This window comes from Nylanderia fulva, unplaced genomic scaffold (assembly GCF_048542155.1).
Source record: "Nylanderia fulva isolate GAGA-0341 unplaced genomic scaffold, ASM4854215v1 Scaffold57, whole genome shotgun sequence".
NCBI classification, from domain to species: domain Eukaryota; kingdom Metazoa; phylum Arthropoda; class Insecta; order Hymenoptera; family Formicidae; genus Nylanderia; species Nylanderia fulva.
Window position 1 is genome coordinate 21912 of NW_028190665.1, and position 22136 is coordinate 44047.

Consider the following 22136-nt stretch of genomic DNA (forward strand, 5'->3'; position numbering starts at 1 on the left):
TCGGATAGAAAAAACAATCGTATTTCGAAACAAATCGCGAAAATATATATATAGCATACATGATATGCAGTTTAACGAGGATATACGAGAACTAAATATATTGATATAATTAACGCGTCGCGAAAACATTTCATTACATTTAATCACTATGCGTTAATTCATGACCACGAATATTGCTTTGCGGAAACTGACCGACACGTTTCGAAAACGTGTTCCAAAACTCATGTCGAGGTATGTAAAACATCCTCTCCCCCGCAAACTTATCAACGCAAGAATGAACAAAATGCGCGTTTACCTGTTGCGCGCGCATCAGTTGCTGCTGCTGCTGAAGAAGCTTCGCGTGCTGATGCTGATCGATCTGGGCCGGTGACACCTGCTGCGGATGGCCCCTGGCTCCTGGACCGGCAGCCCCGGGTTGCGGGACTCCACCAGCTGCGGCCGTCCTCTGCCTCAGGCTCTGCTGGGTAAAGTTGATGGTCTGGGTCTGGGTAACCGAACAGTAGGTGTCGGTCTGGTTAGCGGCAGGTCCTGCCTGATTCTGCGTTTGTTGTTGATTGAAGTACATGCCCTGCTGAGCCGCGACGGACACGACCGGCTTCAGGTCGCCCGTCAGCTGCATATGCTGGCCGGCCGACACCTGCAAAAATAAAATTGATAATTTATAGTTCACACCTCTCTTTGTAGATTGTAGAGACGGGAGAGACTGCGCGCGATAAAAATCTCTTGCTCGGAGGTAAATAATATTATGCGTTTCTGAGGCAAGAATACTTGCGCCAAGACGCTCGCTGTGTCTTATCACGCAAGCGTCACTTATTAATTTTATTTATTATAAGTTACTTATTCTTCCATTTAAAAAATTTAAATTTTATTTAATTCAATTTAAAAAATACTTGAATTGTTGATAAAAGTGTAGAAAAAAGCGTAGAGAATAGAAACAACATTTCTCGTAAGTGTAGATATAGATGTAGATATAAATGTCTCGCAGCTCTTCTAAAGCATATCTTATTGCAGTTAATATGCAAGTGTCAGACGACACAGCTGGCGAAATATAATTGGTATTTAAATGCGGGGAGTTTTCTCAAGTGGAATCTTACAATGTGATATCGTGCATCAACGATTTAATACCAGGTTTCAATCAATTTTGCACACAGGATGCCAACTTGTTTTTTTTAATACTTTAATGACACGATTACACAATAGCTATAATTCGCTAATTGCGTACACGCGAAAGACAGCAAAATATTTATTTATAAGACTTATAAAATGACCACACAATGCTCCATTCAATAAGTTTTGCTATATTTTTCGTTTTTAAACACGTATTTCGCGTGTCGATCTTACGTTGGAACCATAAGATTTCTTGAATTAGATTTAAATCGACTCAATTTAAATTCAAGGAGTTAAAGATAAGACTTTATATTTTTTTACTACATGAAAATTCACATTGAAGGAAAGGATTGCACGTCATTTTCGAGCGATGATGAGATAACTTCGCCGCAGAAAATTCGTTTTCTGGGGAAAAAATTATTGTTCTATCGTCGTCGCTCGAATCACTGGTAATGATACGGGGTGGCTACCGTTCTTCTATATTTTATACCGCGCGACGAAAAGGGCAACGGAAAATAAAGCCAGGACCATGTCCCGCGAGTGACCCTTCGACCTTGCTGCTGGCTGTCGAACCCTCGTAATCTAGTTGCGACTTTGTATCTCGATAGCACAGACGCGTACAATTCCCATCTGAAATCCCCGCGAGACTCTATAAGCACCGCCAAATGGCGTATCGCGTACGGGCTCGCTCCTGTATGTTTTTATCGGTGAATTGCACCGTTCCGTCGTTGGTCGACTATCGGGTTTGCGGTGGAACGAGGGTGCGCGCAATCCGTGGCCCGTCCGAGGAAAAAGGAATTTCGTTTCTCTCGAGTGTGAGTGAAGCGATAACGCGCGCGCACACTTGTAAAACACGACACGCTGACAGACGTTTATGCAAATGCACAGGTGTGGAGTAGCCTCTACTCTGTTGATAGCCGTTTAATCCACCAAAATTTTGAGATATGCGACGTACATAGGTATGTGTAATTAGCGTAGATGCATTATATACATATATTACGAAGAGCTATAATACATATATATATACATGTATAAGACCGTCCACCGATACTCCGGGCTAATTATACGCGCAGTCAAGGATTGTCCTATTTAGTATAACCACGTATACATAATTTCGCTATATATATATATATATATATATATATATATATATATATATATATACATTGTATATATACATGTGCGTTAACATAAACATGAGCTGTATACCCATTTGTAGACATTATGTACAATTACATTTACATGTGTAAGGGAATTACAATTATCGTGTCTATTCGCATCCGATGCGTATCCGCGTACACATGTACTTCACGCGATAGCAAGTCATGTACACACACATGTATATAATGTATATATAAACGATGTCTCTCAGGAACTATCATCGTTCTGTCAGAGCTATAATCTGGAGTTTAATTAACGAAGAGTTTATTTAACGTAGAAATTTAAAAAAGCTTTGATATAGCGTGGAATTAAAATTTCTTTCGGCTGATCTCAAGAAACTCTCCCGGACGAGTCGCGAGGCTGTGGAATTCTCACAAACATCCTATGTATATACGTATGTACACATATAATTAAGTAGGGAAACGTGCGTAGAGATGCAAAGCATGCGAAAGCACACGTTTACCGTGCACGTACGAGATACGCAAAGCAAAACGCAACGAAAACTCGCTCGCTGCGCGAATCTGAGGTACGAGTAGATGTACCTACACAGCGGTAAGGTAGGATTTATCCGGGAAAATGGACATAGGGCGAATACACATATATACGCGGATATGTTTCTGCGCGCACGCGTGTATACACGCGAATTACACGGTGGTGGTCGAGAGGTCGCGTGTCCCGGTAGGGCGCATAGAGATATGCCGGTTGGTAGGAGAAACCTACTTGGACGCGCATAATTAGCCTAAATCACGACGGCATCCCGCCGAGAGGGCTCCTGGACGCGACATCTGCATATCACGCGTCTTGTCGCGGTGATGCTTATAAGGGCTCTGAGAGATAGAGAGAGAAGGAAAGAAATATATACATGGCAGGTCCTCTCGCGCAATCTATAGAAATAAAGAAGACCCGAGAGTTTCGACGAGCATACTAATGGGACATTATGACACGAATACTCGAAGCGTCAGAGATCTGACGTTTTAGATCGTCGAAAATCCACCGAAATTTGGAGCTAATAAAACATGATTGGCTTCGCACCGAGCGACCCTCCCGAGCCAAAATAAATCTGTCACAATTGAAGGTTTCAGCCTCGATCGAATGGAGTTCTCGCAAGATAAGGAAAAGCTCCTTTTCCCTCTATATATTTGTATTCGAGCGTGAATTTCGATTCGAGACTCTTTCGATGTCGAAGCTTGCAGTAACGAAAATGTGAAAAAAAAAAAATTACGAACGTGGACGGACGTGGCCCATTTTGAACGAATCGATAATTGTACCGAGCTCTCCGATATATGAGCTTTTGCAATCAAGTCCGTTTAATGACGTGACCACCGTTAACGAATAATTCGGAGGAACCAATAAAAATTGAAGAATTCATAAATTAGACTTAGATATTCCTTAGATTTGAACGATGTATTATGCTTAGATACTTATTATACTATAGATATACGTTTGTATGCACGATATTAATAATATTCAATTTTTATTTTTATAATATAGATTTACATGTCATTTTTATATCAAGCTCTTGATTAGATTGTTAGAATGCGGTGCGATTAGCTGTTGCGGTCGTCATATCGATTTAATTTGCTTCTGACAAGTATTGATTTTCTTTTTTTTCACACAAGTGCGTCAGTAATAGATGAGTTTAAATGGTGTGTGTGAAGTTGGCGTATCATTTTGCGGAAACTCATTATATTTTGAGAGTTCTGACTTCCTTTTTAATAGTTCTAGAGTTCCTGATAGGTAAAACACATAGTTCTGCTCGTTAAAGCCAAAAAATTGCTTAGTGCAAAGTGAGACGCCAACTTCACGCAGCGTCTCACTTTGTCCTACGACATTTTCCGTATCAGAAATGATCAGAAATGAAAAGATCTATAGTTCTACATGAGTTCTAAGAAGAGTTCTACCTTCTAAAAGCAGAAAATATTAATTAAACCAAAATTAAGATAATCGGATACCTGTATCTATAGATGTCGAAGGGAGACGCCAGTCAATTTTTAACAGTTCTGCTTATTATAAAGTAGTTCTCGTATAGTTCTGGGTATGTACGATGAATTTCCAAAGAGTTCTGATAATTAAAACTCTTACAAATTATTTTAATTAATTATTTCACCCGAAAAACGTCTATTTTCGACACTAAAGGTGAGACGCCAGTCGATTTTCGAGAGTTCTGTTTTTTCTAAAACAGTTTTCGTATAGTATTAGACATGTATATTGAGTTTCCAAAGAGTTCTGATAATTAAAACACTTACAAATTATTTTAATTAATTATTTTACCCGAAAAACGTCTAATTTCGACTGTAAAGGTGAGACGCCAGTTGATTTTCGACAGTTCTGATTATTATAAAGTAGTTCTCGTATAGTATTTGTCGTGTACAATGGGTTTCCAAAGAGTTCTGATAATTAAAACTCTTACAAATTATTTTAATTAATTATTTTACCCGAAAAACGCCTATTTTTCACTCTAAAGGTGAGACGCCAGTCGATTTTCGAGAGTTCTGTTTTTTCTAAAACAGTTCTCGTATAGTATTAGACATGTATATTGAGTTTCCAAAGAGTTCTGATAATTAAAACACTTACAAATTATTTTAATTAATTATTTTACCCGAAAAACGCCTATTTTCCACTCTAAAGGTGAGACGCCAGTCGATTTTCGAGAGTTCTGTTTTTTCTAAAACAGTTCTCGTATAGTATTTGTCATGTACAATGAGTTTCCAAAAAGTTCTGATAATTAAAACTCTTACAAATTATTTTAATTAATTATTTTACCCGAAAAACGCCTATTTTTCACTCTAAAGGTGAGACGCCAGTCGATTTTCGAGAGTTCTGTTTTTTCTAAAACAGTTCTCGTATAGTATTAGACATGTATATTGAGTTTCCAAAGAGTTCTGATAATTAAAAAACTTACAAATTATTTTAATTAATTATTTTACCCGAAAAACGTCTAATTTCGACTGTAAAGGTGAGACGCCAGTTGATTTTCGACAGTTCTGATTATTATAAAGTAGTTCTGGTATAGTATTTGTCATGTACAATGAGTTTCCAAAGAGTTCTGATAATTGAAACTCTTACAAATTATTTTAATTAATTATTTTACCCGAAAAACGCCTATTTTCGACACTAAAGGTGAGACGCCAGTCGATTTTCGAGAGTTCTGTTTTTTCTAAAACAGTTCTCGTATAGTATTAGACATGTACAATGAGTTTCCAAAGAGTTCTGATAATTAAAACTCTTACAAATTATTTTAATTAATTATTTTACCCGAAAAACGCCTATTTTCGACATTAAAGGTGAGACGCCAGTCGATTTTCGAGAGTTCTGTTTTTTCTAAAACAGTTCTCGTATAGTATTTGTCATGTACAATGAGTTTCCAAAGAGTTCTGATAATTGAAACTCTTACAAATTATTTTAATTAATTATTTTACCCGAAAAACGCCTATTTTCCACTCTGAAGGTGAGACGCCAGTCGATTTTCGAGAGTTCTGTTTTTTCTAAAACAGTTCTCGTATAGTATTAGACATGTACAATGAGTTTCCAAAGAGTTCTGATAATTAAAACTCTTACAAATTATTTTAATTAATTATTTTACCCGAAAAACGCCTATTTTCGACATTAAAGGTGAGACGCCAGTCGATTTTCGAGAGTTCTGTTTTTTCTAAAACAGTTCTCGTATAGTATTTGTCATGTACAATGAGTTTCCAAAGAGTTCTGATAATTGAAACTCTTACAAATTATTTTAATTAATTATTTTACCCGAAAAACGCCTATTTTCCACTCTAAAGGTGAGACGCCAGTCGATTTTCGAGAGTTCTGTTTTTTCTAAAACAGTTCTCGTATAGTATTTGTCATGTACAATGAGTTTCCAAAGAGTTCTGATAATTAAAACTCTTACAAATTATTTTAATTAATTATTTTACCCGAAAAACGCCTATTTTCGACACTAAAGGTCTAATTAAAATAATTAATTAAAATAATTTGTAAGTGTTTTAATTATCAGAACTCTTTGGAAACTCAATATACATGTCTAATACTATACGAGAACTGTTTTAGAAAAAACAGAACTCTCGAAAATCGACTGGCGTCTCACCTTTAGTGTCGAAAATAGACGTTTTTCGGGTGAAATAATTAATTAAAATAATTTGTAAGAGTTTTAATTATCAGAACTCTTTGGAAACTCATTGTACATGACAAATACTATACGAGAACTGTTTTAGAAAAAAACAGAACTCTCGAAAATCGACTGGCGTCTCACCTTTAGAGTGGAAAATAGGCGTTTTCGGGTGAAATAATTAATTAAATAATTTGTAAGAGTTTTAATTATCAGAACCCTTTGGAAACTCATTGTACATGAAAAATACTATACGGGAACAGTTTAAAAAAAAAAAAAAACTCTCGAAAATCGACTGGCGTCTCACCTTTAGAGTGGAAAATAGGCGTTTTTCGGGTAAAATAATTAATTAAAATAATTTGTAAGAGTTTCAATTATCAGAACTCTTTGGAAACTCATTGTACATGACAAATACTATACGAGAACTGTTTTAGAAAAAACAGAACTCTCGAAAATCGACTGGCGTCTCACCTTTAGAGTGGAAAATAGGCGTTTTTCGGGTAAAATAATTAATTAAAATAATTTGTAAGAGTTTTAATTATCAGAACTCTTTGGAAACTCATTGTACATGTCTAATACTATACGAGAACTGTTTTAGAAAAAACAGAACTCTCGAAAATCGACTGGCGTCTCACCTTTAGTGTCGACAATAGGCGTTTTTCGGGTAAAATAATTAGTAAGAGTTTCAATTATCAGAACTCTTTGGAAACTCATTGTACATGACAAATACTATACGAGAACTACTTTATAATAATCAGAACTGTCGAAAATCAACTGGCGTCTCACCTTTACAGTCGAAATTAGACGTTTTTCGGGTAAAATAATTAATTAAAATAATTTGTAAGTGTTTTAATTATCAGAACTCTTTGGAAACTCAATATACATGTCTAATACTATACGAAAACTGTTTTAGAAAAAACAGAACTCTCGAAAATCGACTGGCGTCTCACCTTTAGTGTCGAAAATAGACGTTTTTCGGGTGAAATAATTAATTAAAATAATTTGTAAGAGTTTTAATTATCAGAACTCTTTGGAAATTCATCGTACATACCCAGAACTATACGAGAACTACTTTATAATAAGCAGAACTGTTAAAAATTGACTGGCGTCTCCCTTCGACATCTATAGATACAGGTATCCGATTATCTTAATTTTGGTTTAATTAATATTTTCTGCTTTTAGAAGGTAGAACTCTTCTTAGAACTCATGTAGAACTATAGATCTTTTCATTTCTGATCATTTCTGATACGGAAAATGTCGTAGGACAAAGTGAGACGCTGCGTGAAGTTGGCGTCTCACTTTGCACTAAGCAATTTTTTGGCTTTAACGAGCAGAACTATGTGTTTTACCTATCAGGAACTCTAGAACTATTAAAAAGGAAGTCAGAACTCTCAAAATATAATGAGTTTCCGCAAAATGATACGCCAACTTCACACACACGTTTAAATGACATATACATATTTATAACAACATAAATGCAAGATTAAAGTCAACGAGTAATTAGATAATTCTACCGTCTTATGTATAACTTATGTCTACACACGGTTCAATTAATATCCATAAATTTTTTTGCATCTCGAAGTTCCGATAAATTGCCTACTACTCTTATTTACAGAATCTTGCCTTAATTATTACTGTGTGACGTTGAAGATTGTAAATGCGACATGCTTATCTGGTTACTCAAATATTTCTACAATCTAATATCTGTCTCTTATATAACGTGAGAGTTAAATTCCTTTAACAGTCACAAGCAAATTGTATTAATAATCATCTAAAATTTTAGAAACTCTGATTCTTTCTAGAATTAAAAATATCAGCACTACGTCCTGGATAGAGTATGGAAATGAAAGATAATTTGATGGATTTGAAATACTTTAGGTATATGATACTATTAATGGAAAAATTTTCAGTCGCGAAGGAAATCTCCGCGCAACGTAGATAGAAGTGCACATTTAAATCGTTATTAACACAATGCACGGAGCCATTGTATTGTCGATACACTCGACGATAACAGCACGTAACGTGCTACACACATGCACGCGCGTACACGCATGGTCGAGGAATCGCATTGTGACTAATATCGCGATGTTGTAATCGCTAATCATAGCGCTCGCGTTCGAGATGCTCACTCGCGACACACATTTTGGAATTGCGCTCGCAGAGAAATCGCCGAAACGCACGTTTCTAACTATACCTTGATTGCACCGTAGTGCAATATAATTATCCCTCATTGAAGTTTCTCTTTTAAAGTGCAGCGGAATATAAACTGCGATGTTTGCATTTAATCGATAAGATGCGGTGTTTGCATTTAACCGATTCTCATTAACTATATATAAATCGTGCATAATGATTTAGACGAGGGGAAAAAATATATGCTTGCATTGCTTGGAACATCGTGCCTCTGGTACTGCTTGGAGAACCACTGTTAGGTTTTGCCGGGTGCAACGCACCGAGGTTCGCGAATACCATACTGCAACGACGACGGCGGCGCCGCGGGAATGGCATCCTGACGGGTGACCTTGAGATCGGACATCTCGCGACGCGGATGGAGAGAAATCTCGGTTCTCGCGAGGAAAACGGACGACGAGCGGGTTCTGTATATTACCTATGTATGTGCATTGGGCGCGCGTTACACCTACTCCGTGGCTTATTCCACAGATTACGCAGGTCGTCGTTCGTAGAACGCAACGGTACGCAATTGCGTAGCGCAGAGGAGCGCAAGTGTGCGCTGACGATAGAAGAAGAGGGCCGGGGAGGAAAGGATGAAGAAGCGGCAGGAAAGACGAGCGAAGAGGAAGATGGAGCGAGAGAGAAAGAGTACAGTTTTGTGGGCGAGTCGCACGAGTCTCCGCGGCCGGTGACCTCTGCCCCCTCTCTTTTCCACCCAACCTCGTGTTCCCCGTACACATGCGATATGTGTTAAACGCCACCCGCGCCACCATCACTACTACTACTGTCACTACCACCACCACCAGCAGCAGGCAGCAGCAGCAGCAGCAGCAGCAGCAGCAGCACCACCACCACCACCACCACCACCATCACCACCACCACCACCACCACCACCACCACCACCACCACCACCACCACCACCACCACCACCACCACCGCCGCCGCCGCCGCTACTATCACCTCCGTCGGTGACAGCGCCGACGTATCTATCACCTTCCGGTGCGAGCGAACGAACGAGCACGTCCGACGACCCGATCTTCAACCACCCATCACCACCCCCGAGCGACGGTCTCGTCGCTCACCCTTGGTAGCTGCACGGATATCGTCACCCTACGCATCAATCGGCGCTATGATGCACAGTCGGCCTGCTTGACCTGTGCGAGCGAAGCGGGGTGCGTGCGAAGCCGAGGTTGCGCGCTTAGCTTCACGCTCGGCCTACCGAGAACACAGGGAATTAGCCGCCTCGTTTCATCTCTCGCGACGCAACGCGTCTACGAGAATTAGATGGACTGTACGCGAATGCGCGCTTCGTTAAAGGTGTTCTCACAACGTAAACGGCATCAGAGAGACAGGTGATCGCTTGCGAAATTATCGCGCTACGATCGAGCGAATTTTACTTGCTGTTTTCTGACCATGCGTGTATGTGTAAATCTCAAAAAAATTGATTTGATTGATACCACAGATGTTTCTAACATTTTAATTTCTGGGATTCGTTCTCCAAAATCGATTATAACCATTCAACATTATTCTATATATATATTTAATATAAAAATATTAATATATATATATATATATATATAAATATTTTTCAAAATTTTCATAACGATAGTTGCTTTGATTTCGTGCTACGAGTTCGAGAGTTCTCGGATAGACCAACCACATTGTTTTTCCCACAAAATACTCTATCGCGAGATCGGAAACTTCGCGGAGATGCACCTGAGGTCAACTTCTTGGTTGACCGCCGAACAAGTAATTGGCTAGCGAAACAGCGAACGCAAACTTGCTTTTGTTGGAAAACAACAATATATATTGATAGAATTTTCAGTATCATTTGCATTTATTTAGTCGCTTGTAATATTGCGATTACTCTATAAAGCCCTCTATAGAACCCTCTTTTTGGAGATTCTTTACCGCAATCTCTGCCTCCTGCTTTCTTCCCCTCGACCTTTCGCAGACCCATTTTCTACGGTTCAGTTCAAGTTCATGAGTAGTTCGACCGATTCGCCCTTCGGACCTACAGACACGAAGACTTTCGTAACGGAGAAGTCGGTCACGAGAAAAATCAGTAGTGCAGCCGCTACAATCGTCAGACACACATTCACTTCTTCGATAACACGTCGACTTTGACCATCACGTGCCCAACGAGGAAAGTAACATGCCGCGAGCGGACTTTAACGTCGTGTGCTCATCAGTGAAAGCAACACGCCGCGAGCAAACTTTAGTACATGTTACTAACAATAAGTTACACCATGCTATGATATATGATCTAGCGTGCTTGAAATTATTTGAAGAAAATATATTATTAATGATTTATCAAATTACTATCAAGATTTCTCAAATATAGCATAAAATTCAACACTATCTCGATAAAATATCGTAATTAAATATATATAAATGCAATTCACTTGAAAATGGCACGTAGAATAAATATATTACGTAGATGATATTTTATTACTCGCTTCTTATCTCGGAGTTCGTAAAATCGGAAAATGTAAAACGGATTACGCGTGCGAAGGTGGGTGACTGCCCTAACGATATCGCCGAGTTAATTCTGAAACGGAGCTCGGATCGATAATGAGCGCTTCGTGGGTATTCTATCCACCTGGACTCTAAAAACCGGATACCTCTCTAGATATCTCGTGTACTATACGGTGAGGGTGCGGTGATCACGTGACGGTGACAGGCCCGTATAAAACGAGGAGGGTTGGAAGACAGAGTTCCGTGAAGGATTTGAAGGCCGCACGCGACCACCACCTACATCTCTGCCATAATTCTAATGTTTCTTTTCTCCACCTAACCGTCGCTTCCTGGATGCCATCTGTCTCCTTCGTTCTCCCGGAGTTTCTGTTCATCCGAGTTTCCCATCTCTATCCCTCGGCCCCTTCCTTCCACCCTTTCTTCTACTCACTGACTTCGAACCATCGGATTGCTCGATACTATAGATGCCGAGAAAGTAGTGCCATAGGCGTCGCTCATCGGGGAACAGATTGTAATTTTATTTATCTCAATCGCGAACTAACACCCGATATAATCTGTTTGTTAGCGTAAAGATATAATTTTTTTATTAATCGTACATATAATCATAGATAATTGACAATAATTATGATATAAATTGCAAGAAAAAATGTAATGTCCAGTAACATCGAACTTTAAGCAAGAATTTTCCGATATGTCTGCACTATATGTTTCGATATCTATTTAAACCTTTATATATACAATATAAAACTAGGATACAGAAATACGTATACACAACATCATTGCAACAACTTTAACAGCAATCAATGCTGTTATTCTACCAACGGAAAAAAATATAGATTTACGTGAAATAATATTGACAGGAGTATTTCATCCCCCTGGCGTTAACATAGCTTTTATTCATGCATGTGATCTGTGTTACCGAGAGAACATTCGTGTTTTTGACCTTCCGATGAATATCTATATGGCGACGCCTGTGACTCGTCGTGTTTTACGTATCGATAAAGGAAGAATGCGTTACCTGCTTACGCGCCGTAAGAAATGTGCAGATTCATGATTCATGGAGCGCACGAAGGCGCCAGAAACGCACGCGTTTCGGAAGAATGGACGATACAATAAGTGGTTAATTGTCACGCACACGTGTGCATTATCGTGTAATTCGATTAAAATAAAACGCGCGAGGAGAAAGGCGAAAGAGTAGAATCAAGTCTATTAATAAGCCTTTAAGACAAGAAAATTTGTTAATGAGCAGTAATCAGCAATTAATGTAACTGTGAGATTCACCAATTCTCAGAGCAAACGTAAACCTGTGATAAAAAGATAAATAATTCATTTAAGTACGGATTTTAAAGAAAGAGAGAAATGTGTGTGCTCTGTTAAAAGCGAATTCCAAGGATTACAAACACAGATGCCGAGAAGAAGAATCGGAAAAATGCAGGAGACTATAAAACAACGGAAGAAAAAGAAAATCTGTTTTTGTTAGAAAAAAATCACAGTTATGGCTTGAATCGCACAGAACGTAAATACTTCGTAAGCAAGTCGGAATCTTCGCCGACAGTTAATTAGTCGCTCTGTTAGGAAGGTAATCAAACCCCGGCGCGTTTGATTTACCACAATAATTAAAGAACTTGTGTATAACTGGATAATGTGCGAAAAATCACAACATCTCTTATGGATTTTCTTTACGACAAAACACTACGATTCGTAAAGAACGTTGCAGCGTTACATCATTAAAAAAAATTTGACATTACCAGAAAGAGAGAAAGAAGCTAATATATATTTAAATTTTTCGATATTTTAATAATATATATTTTTTACAATTTTATATACATATATGTGGAATCTATTGCGAATCCATTTATAGCGCAATGTTGTAACAAAATATCTATTACAGGATAATGAGAAAATCTATTATTCATCAAAGCAGATCATTTCGGCGGAATTAGCTAGCCTTGAATGGCTGGTCGATACGAAACGAATGGGCCTTGAGACTTTCGGACGTGGCAACGACGAGTCGCAGCCACGTGTAACGTTAACGCACTCGCTTAATGACTCGTAGGAAGGGTGGACAAGAAAGTAGCGAAGCGGAGAGGTCGGGTTACGTCGTGAAAGGGAAACGCTTGAGAATACGGTTTAAGCGGGGCGTGCAGCCAACAACACGCAAGCGGGGGTTGACAGGCGTTGATATTCTTGTGTTGAGGAGCCTGGGTATATATGTGTGCATGTATGTGTGCGTCGGCGTACGGGACTTCTCCTGATCGATATTACCGTGGTGCACGCCCGTGCCCCTCCGCGTGCACCACGCCACTGTATTTGTGTATATACGTTTCAGTGTGCCTTACGAAATTACTTTAAATCCCTCGATGCTTTCGAAGAGAGAAAAACCTATCAACTCCTATTTTACAAACCAAGAAAATCTATACGTCTAATTTTTCTCGAGTTACATTATAGAGTTGAAAAAAAATGTCGCTTTTTATCAAAAAGTTTCAAATAATTATTTCTCCTTTCCCAGAAAATAAGAAATTAATTACATAAAATGTATAGAGCTAAATAACTTTAATTTTTAAAAAATTAAATGGTTAAGTGATTGCTCTTATTTTAAAAAATTTAGAAAAGAAAAACAGGTAGGCTTTCAGAGCAAAGCTAAGATTTTAGATCGCAAAAGTTTTTTATTACTAATACGTTTATCGCGAACGTTTCGGTCCACTTTTTTGAACCATTCTCAGCGCGAAAAATTTACAAAAAAACCAATATAGGTCATATCGACAAAGAATATACAAAATTACGAAAAACAAGTCAACATTGTGATAACAATATAAAGTTATAAAATAAAAATTTTTTCAATCTGCGATAAACGTATTAGTAATAAAAAAAACTCTTGCGATCTAAAATCTACGCTTTACTCTGAAGGCCTTACTCTTTACCCTACCAGTTTTTCTCTTCTAAAATTTTTTAATTTTTTAATCGTAATTCCTATTATCAATCTGTCATTTTTATTATTCAGCGACGGACTATTTCCGCTTCTCCCAATGTGCCCTCTCGCGAGAAATTATCATCGGTACATAATGAATTCCTGCTTCACCCCACTGGATCTGCTGACGCAAGAAACTTGTATTGTAAACGAACGATGAAGCGGCAGTGTTGACAAACCGTACGAATCGTTGACGCTGATCGACAATTTCGCCGCGCGGTCCAGCACGAACTTCCGCGCGCACAGGTCCGGAGATCGATCGGTGTTCGACACCATCGCCTAACCTCGTGGCATTCGGGTTTGTGCGCGCGTCAGCATGCCGTCAGCCTTGCGAGACCGAAGGGCGGAATTGCCGGAATTGCGATCGCGCTTGTTGCGCGGCCAACGATGACGGAAGGGATTAATTTTCATTAGCTCGCCGCTACGTGCGTGATGCGCATACGTTTATTGAGTAATTACCATCTCGAGACATTGCGGGAGAGATCTAAAATCATTGGGATATCGGGCGCTCGATAATCTTGCCGAAGCGTGCGTGCGTACTAACTAAATTAACATGACAGATGGTACTTCAATCATGACGTATTGATTGCAATCACATCGAGATTGAATCGGCGCGGCGATCTTTTCCTCTCCGTTAATCGCGAATGAGGCATAAAGTAGCTCTAATAGATAGAAATGCAAACTCTGAAGTCGATAATTAAAACGGCAATAACGCAGCAGCCCACTCGAGTCCCAGACGAATCGCAAATTTCTCGTCGTCGAGCGTAGTTTAATCGGTAAGCTTCGAAATGACATTAGCCGATCAAATCGAGCCCCGTGTGTACGTAACCAGAATGGATACGCGATAGAAGGTGTCGACGTCTCTTCCAGACAAAAGCGCGACTCGGATATTAGTGGAATAACCAGAGAACAAGAGTTAGTGGTTACAGAGAAAATTGAATCTATATGATTGATTTTGTCCGTCGAAAAAAAGAAATTCAATTTACAATTCATGCCATTATATATAATACAATATTTTCCACAATGATAAATTAATTATTTTTCAATAAATTTATGAATGTTGAAGAAATAATATATTCTTTTAGCGCAATTTTATAAAAAATATTAATTTCAGATGTCGATGTCTCGCGAATTTTTACCGACACAATTATCTCTTAATATCGATCAGAGTTTTATAAATATATCATAATTTTGAAAGTGGCTCTAAAAATTTTGCGCTACAACGTCCGTGTAAATCAAGAAAAACTATCGTAGTGGAAAACGAACCTCCATCGCGATATCGTCAATTATAATATTTTAAAAATGTAATTCCCGACTGGCTTACTCCCGGTTATCCTGGCGATAACGTTCATCGTTATCGAAGGCCCGATCGATATGGTCGTTGCGAGGATACTTGGACCGCGCTAGCTGATAGCGCAGAGAGAGTGCGAGAAGGATGGTAGAATAGGAGAAGAAGCGGTTCGAGAAGAATTTAGCGGTGGTTCGCGAAGGAGGCTGCGCCCTTTGAAAAATGTTTCGCGAGGATGGATCGGAAGGAGAAACTGAGTCACGGCGGATAAAGAGATGCGAGAAAAAATATATCTAAAAAAAAATAAGGAAAAGGAGGGATGAGAGGAGGTTTTGGACCAACGCAATAGAACGGGAGAAAGAGGAAATTTTCAACGCGCGAGAGAGAGGGAGAGAGAAAGAGAAAGAGAGACGTGAAGAGTAGCTGCTGCTGCTGGCTCTCCGATATCGATTTCCGATAGGCGGCATTTAGCGCTCTGTATATTCTGTCTGGTCCCCATACGTGTCTGATACGAGAATATATACGTATCCGTGATAGGCACGACACCGCGGCAGGTACCAGGGAAGAGAAGGGGATAGGTAGGAGAGGCGAGAGGCCGCGGGCGCTGCAAATTGCAGTCAAGCGGCATACAAGGTGACGCAAAGGGAACGGCCGATGCGTTCCCGATGAACCTCGGAGGCGAATGACCCTTTCACGTAGCAATTAGAGAGACCCCGACGAAGAGAGATTGAAGACTGGTTACTCGTGGTGGTATAAAAAACAAGAATAAATTCAGATAAAAGTTTCTTTGTATCTACGATTATTTTTCGAACTTGAATTCTTTTTTTTAAAGGCCAAAGCTCTTGAAAATTGATTCTCATTCGGTTAAATATAAATATGCGTTCGATATTTTATATAAAAAATGAAGCCAAGTAAGATGAAAAAGACACTATTTTTAAATATTAAAAATAAACGCGATTATTAAAATTTAAAAAAAGCTTATGCATTTTTATCACCTTCAAACTATTCAAACCTTCATTGTATGCATTGCAATATCGATTCCCTCAAACACTGCAACCAAAAAATAATCCTCGATACGCGGAAGCTATCGGTCATTTCCGAGATATCGCCGTGTAAAATAATGTTCGCAGGATTTATCGATTTAAAAAAAAAAAAAAAAAAAAAAAAAGAAATGTAAGACGGTAAAAAAGATCGCTAGCGGCTGTAATTAAGTATTGTAATGTAAACTCACTTCCGTGTCTTTATAAAACGCAACATGTTATTATTTGAATGCACTAACGGCGTGTATGTGCCATATTGATTGTTATAAATAATCCCATACACGTGATAAATATCAGCAACACACAACACATTCAGCTTCTTACCAGTATATCAACTTTATTACATCATCTTGAATCGATCGTAAAATTTCAATGCAACGCGCGCGCGACGATTATCCCCAGCTAAGAAGCGAAATCAAGAAAATACAATGTTCTTCCCGTTTTTTTTTATCACATTATCTATCTTATCTCTACGATCTTATTTTCGTTTTTTTTTTTCGATTTTTTTATGGATAAGATAAAAATTTTCGATTTTATAAAAACAAAAAATGTTACATCGACATTTAGCGCTAATTAATTTGATGGCAAAACGAACACATCGACATTCTGAAACAAAAATCTCACTATTTTTCAAATTTTGTATCCGCTAATTCTATTTCATCTAATTTGTCATATTTTTTTTATAGAAACATAAAACGTTCAATAAGACCGTCTATAACAATATTACGGCAAATTCCAGAGATTTCTCGCACATTTTCCCAGACTTTCCCCGGCTGATTCCTGGCTTTCCCGAGTTTACACGATTTCCTACGCAATCTCGGGCTTCTTAATCAGCGAGAGAACAAACGTTCGATCTTCGAACGCCGCGAGGTGTTTTTCGTGGAATAACGGGGCTCGATTTACACAGAAGGGACTCGCTTTCTCGCGGATTGAAAGATGCTTTTCAACCGGGTTGGTCATGCAGGCGGGGCGTAATTAGCCTGCACAATAGCGAAGGTGTCAGTAAACTCCTCATTAATCAAAACCTGCTGCTTCCAAGAGAAGAGACCTTGCCTGTCCCCACTCTCGCGCCCTGGAAGGAAGGCACGTATTAATTATTGCTCGCGGTTGGCCTTTGTTTACCCCATCTGATATTCCCCTAGGTTCTCTTCCCTCGCACTTTATATACCTTTCGCCCGTTTTACGAGCGAAAATCTTCGCAAAGTCGATGTCGACGCGTTGTTCCTTAATCGCCAATCGATACACCCGTCTAATCACCAATCAGTGGCGCTCTGCTTTCGGAAGGGGAAAAGGTTCGTGTAACATCACGTCCCCACTTACCAGCTTCGCTAGCGATTATAAATACGGGAACATCGACCCGTTTGCCGTCTCTCGCTTCCACCCCCGTTGCTTTCACCCCCATACCTCGTCATGGTTGTGTGCCATACTCACGGATATCTTACGACGGTTGAGTAAGCTTGCCCTAGTTTTCAACTCTCGGCCCGACCCTTAATGGCGAAATAATGAAACCGATCGTATATAGATGCCGCACGTGAGTTGAGAATTGCGTTAAATCGACGTACAAGACCCATCATCGACGACTTGAACAATATTCCTAATTAGCTTGGAAGTTGTAGTTAAGTCTACGGTTTCACGTACAAACGGGAAACAAGTGAGTTCCATGTGATAATGAAAGATAATTTTCGCATTATTTGCGGGAGAAGCATACCGTATCGCGAATACCGGTCATGATAAAATCCGAGGGGAGAGGTTACAAGGAGGGGCGGTAATCGATGCTCGGGCACCAATTAGTAAAACCACCCTGCGTCGCTGGACCGCTTTGAACCGCGTTTCGCGGAACAATGCACGATGGAACGCGTATCGATCGATTCTTCGAAACTTCTTCCGACAATGAGAGACTGTCTCCCCAATGCATTTTCACGAATTACGCGAGATGATTGTAATTGTTCGAACGATTAGCTATGACTTTCAGAATTAATAGAGAATTTCCAAGAATTATATTTTGTGGAATTAAAGTTAGTTTCCAACTATACACATTCTCGTATAATACACAGCATTTATCGGAAAAGCAAAGCCGTCTTTTTGCGCGCGATAAGGCAGGATGCTGCACCCTTGCTTACAGGGTGTCATCTCGCGAGTGTCCTACTTCGCGCACGTTTGTGTGCACGTCTGTGTTTGTGTGTATGTGCGCGCGCACGCCACAGGCATGTGGAGAAGCGTGTCCTTGCGAAGTTTCGTCTGCTTCTCCTGGTCAACGTTCCTACACCCGTAGCCGGGTATCGACCGGGCAGAGGATGAGGCGCGATTTAATTCTCCAAAGGATAAAAAGAACAAGAGAAAGAGAGAGAGAGAGAGAGAGGGAAAGAGGATCGTCAGAGTTCTCGGTTTCTATCATCTCAAGTGAAAGGAAATTGTCTCATAAAATAATCAACCGCGGTGGAAAGCATAAGTCCCTTATCTCGGAAGAAATTCGTACACTGTATTCTTCAAAATTAAAAAAGAAACAGCGAATAAATGATTAAGCAAAGATATTATTCGGTTTAACGTTAACGTTAAACGGTATCGTCAGATTCCTGAAACTTATTGTACAGAATTCAACGGTACGGAGAAAATATCGCGAATAACGTTACACTTATAAAATGGAAGAACATTTTTACAATTCCTCATCGGTTGCGAAGCAATTGTTTAGTCGCAGCGGAGAAAAAAATGTCAACGATGCTACACTTATTTGCACCACGATTACGTCGGATGAGACCTGGAATATCTCGAGATCTTCGACCCTTCGATCGCGTCGTGATGCAGCAGCCGCGCGCGTTCTGTCGCTTCGAGAAACTTTCGACTCCTCGCTAGCCGGCGAGAAATAATCCTCTCAGGAATATTCCTGCCGGGTACTAGTCGTCGCCATCGTCGCCGTCGTTATCGCGGTACGGTAACGATCGTCAACGTTAAAGTCACGAGAGAGAAAGAGCAGAGAGACGTGCGAGGGAAGAGAGACAGCGAAACTCTCGGCGAGGGGATGAAGAGTAATAACGCAAGAGACGGAGGGAAAGGGCTTCTCGTGTGTATAGGTGTGTCTGCCGGAGAGCTCCGCGAGGGAATGTTAATTAATTAGCGTTGATCACGCCGCTACTTTGCACCGCGCTGCGCCCTACACGCCATCATCGCCTACAAGTCCATCGTCTCTCTCTCTCTCTTTCTATCCCTCTTTCTCTCGCCCTCTTCCACAATGCCGTTTTCCACGCCGCCTCCATTAACCAGCGGTGCAACCGTCGCTAATAGCAGAGTACGCGGCTCCCGACTCTGTCGACGTCGTCGTCGTCGCGAAACCACTCGTCTTGAAGAACTCTTCCGCCGACTGCACCAGACTGTTCCTTCGTGTCGCACGTGTATATATGTGTGTATACGTATACGGGTGCATTACGCGACGCGAAAGTCGTCGCACGCAAAGCTCGCGCACACTCGTCGGGGTAAAGCATGTCGAAATATAAGCTCGGTGTACGATGAAGCGCAACTTGCACACGGTATATCTACGAGAAAGAGATAATCTACTATTTCGAGATAAAGAAATCTGAAAAAATTGTCATATGCCGACATCCTTTTACAATTATTCATAAGAAATATATAGTATTTCTGCATATTAAATTTGATTAATAATAAAATGTTTAATTCAACATTCGTTTTACTCACAACCAGTAGATTAAGGCTTATATACATATTACGCTATAAATTCGTATAATCGATCGTCGACGAGACGCAAAAATCTCAATTTTACACGAATGAAACGTCAACCCTCCGAGATGCGACGAATTACGCAAGCAGATCCAAGAGGGAGAAAAAGAGAATATACCGCTCCGGCAGAACGAGCGTTTTTTTCCTACGGAGATTTGTGTCAGGCAGAGTGGCGGGGTTTCGCATGGTGGTATCTGGGGCTCGGCACAGAACCACCACCCGTTTCAGTGTCTACGTCTACACAGCGTCCACCTACACGCGGGGGAGTATCTCTCCCTCCGCCACACATCCTGGAATGCCGCTCAACCACCCCGTTCGCACCTACGCGCCGCCTCCGCGGCAGGAGTAGCAAGGCGACAGAGGGTTGAGGGGGTTGCGAGCGGGGGCAAGTAACGGTGTAGGCAGAGTCCTCGCCCCGAGAGATCTCATCATCGCGCTACCACCAGGAGAGAGAGAGAGAACGAGGGCGAATCCTCGGGAAAGTCAATACCTTCGGCCAAGATCGCACCTTCCGAGTGCCTACTTTTCCGCCTCGCTCTTTCGACCCGTCTACTTTCGTCTCCCCCATCTCTCTTTCGCCTCCGCGAACAGAAATCCAGATTACAGAGGGTTCTTTTTCCCAAAAGTCATTCGGTGGGTAAATGACGTTTCAAAAATAACCTCGATCAATGTTTTATTCGCGACGCCGTTTAATGACTATCTTTTGTAACTTGATCCCGGCATAAGGAAAATGTCGATTCCATTTTTGTAAGAATTTTATTATGGCGCCATAGTTTTTGTTAGTTAGAGACATGGTATAAAAATATAACTATTTTTCTCTAAGCATATTTTTGTTTTATAATTTAAATATTTATCGTGTTCATTATTCAGTCGCCATTAGTTAAATCTAATTTTAGAATTTCATTATCTAAGATTAATTTAATTAATGCAATGTGTGTTGCAAGAAGATGCACGCGCAGCCATTTATTTTCTACTTCGATTACATTTAGAACTCGTATATCATCGTAATTACGTTATATAAGTAATTTCAAAACATTTTTAACAGAAATTAGAAAGTATATAGAAAATAATTGAGATCGCAAAAATTCTCCTAAAATTTATTAATTATATGTCTGACCGCGTGGAAATGTGACAAAACTATATCTTCATGAGTGTCTCCGGAGATTTTCTAATTCGCTACTCGGCGCAGTCAAGACGCGCCTCGCTTCCAGGTCGTCGCGTCGCACCTGATACGCGATCCGTTACACCTCATCGAGTGAACTAGCCGAGTAATGGGAATCGGATACTTTGGCCGCGGTCGCACTATACATACATACTTTGATCGTTGCTACATGAACCGACGAAGGTACAATCAACGGAGGGGCTACGCGCGCGGCAAATCACCTTTGACCCAGATTAGAGACACCACTTTGCCGACGAGGGCGCAGAGAGCACCGACCGGGGGTACGTTAAACCGATGCGGAATCGCGCTTATTTAAAATCACCGATACCATGACGCGCCTCTTTTAGCGGTTGATCACTTACATAAGCGGGATGTCTGATCGCGTTCATCTTTTCCCACTCTTTACGCGAAGCACGAAGTATACTCGTTTTGCGTCACGTTATATTAGGGAGATATCGAGGTTTCTCGATGGCTTCTTTTCCTCTTCTTTCTACCAACTTGGATATTCTCCATCTTCTTTCTCGCTCTCTTCAGAACTAATTTTCTAGTTTGCTCGAAAGAGTGGAACGTCGCGAGAAGCCAAAAACTCTGTGATCGTGTCTTCTTAAAGAAGATACCTTTTTTCCTTTGGTTTTATGATATGGTTTTCTTATTTGAGCTTATATTATCGGGGAACACGTACGATAAAAAAATTGAGGCAAAGTAAAGTAAACTTTAACGCATATAAATCACCCATGCGTGAAAGAATTGTAGCGAAAATATGTAGTGCGTTTTATAGACGCGGGTAACTTCGGTGAACTAATAACTTCCGAACTCTCGCTTTCCCCATCTCGGCGCGCATCGAGGGGCGATACGAAGACGGACTCGTTTGGGACTCGGTGGGTTGAAACATTAATTTCAAATCATGGATAAATGTTTGCTTGCCCGGGCGT

At 40.2% G+C, this 22136-nt stretch overlaps 1 protein-coding gene across 5 annotated transcripts in view; it reads right to left on the reverse strand.

The window, feature by feature from the left end:
• The window catches only part of mam (neurogenic protein mastermind), a 170348-nt gene that overhangs the window by 12642 nt on the left and 135570 nt on the right, over positions 1 to 22136 (reverse strand). For all 5 annotated transcript variants that reach the window (XM_085487537.1, XM_085487536.1, XM_085487539.1 and 2 more), the window contains one exon: positions 296 to 637. In XM_085487537.1, coding sequence (XP_085343663.1) covers positions 296 to 637 — 342 coding nt within the window. The remainder of the gene's footprint in view (positions 1 to 295; positions 638 to 22136) is intronic.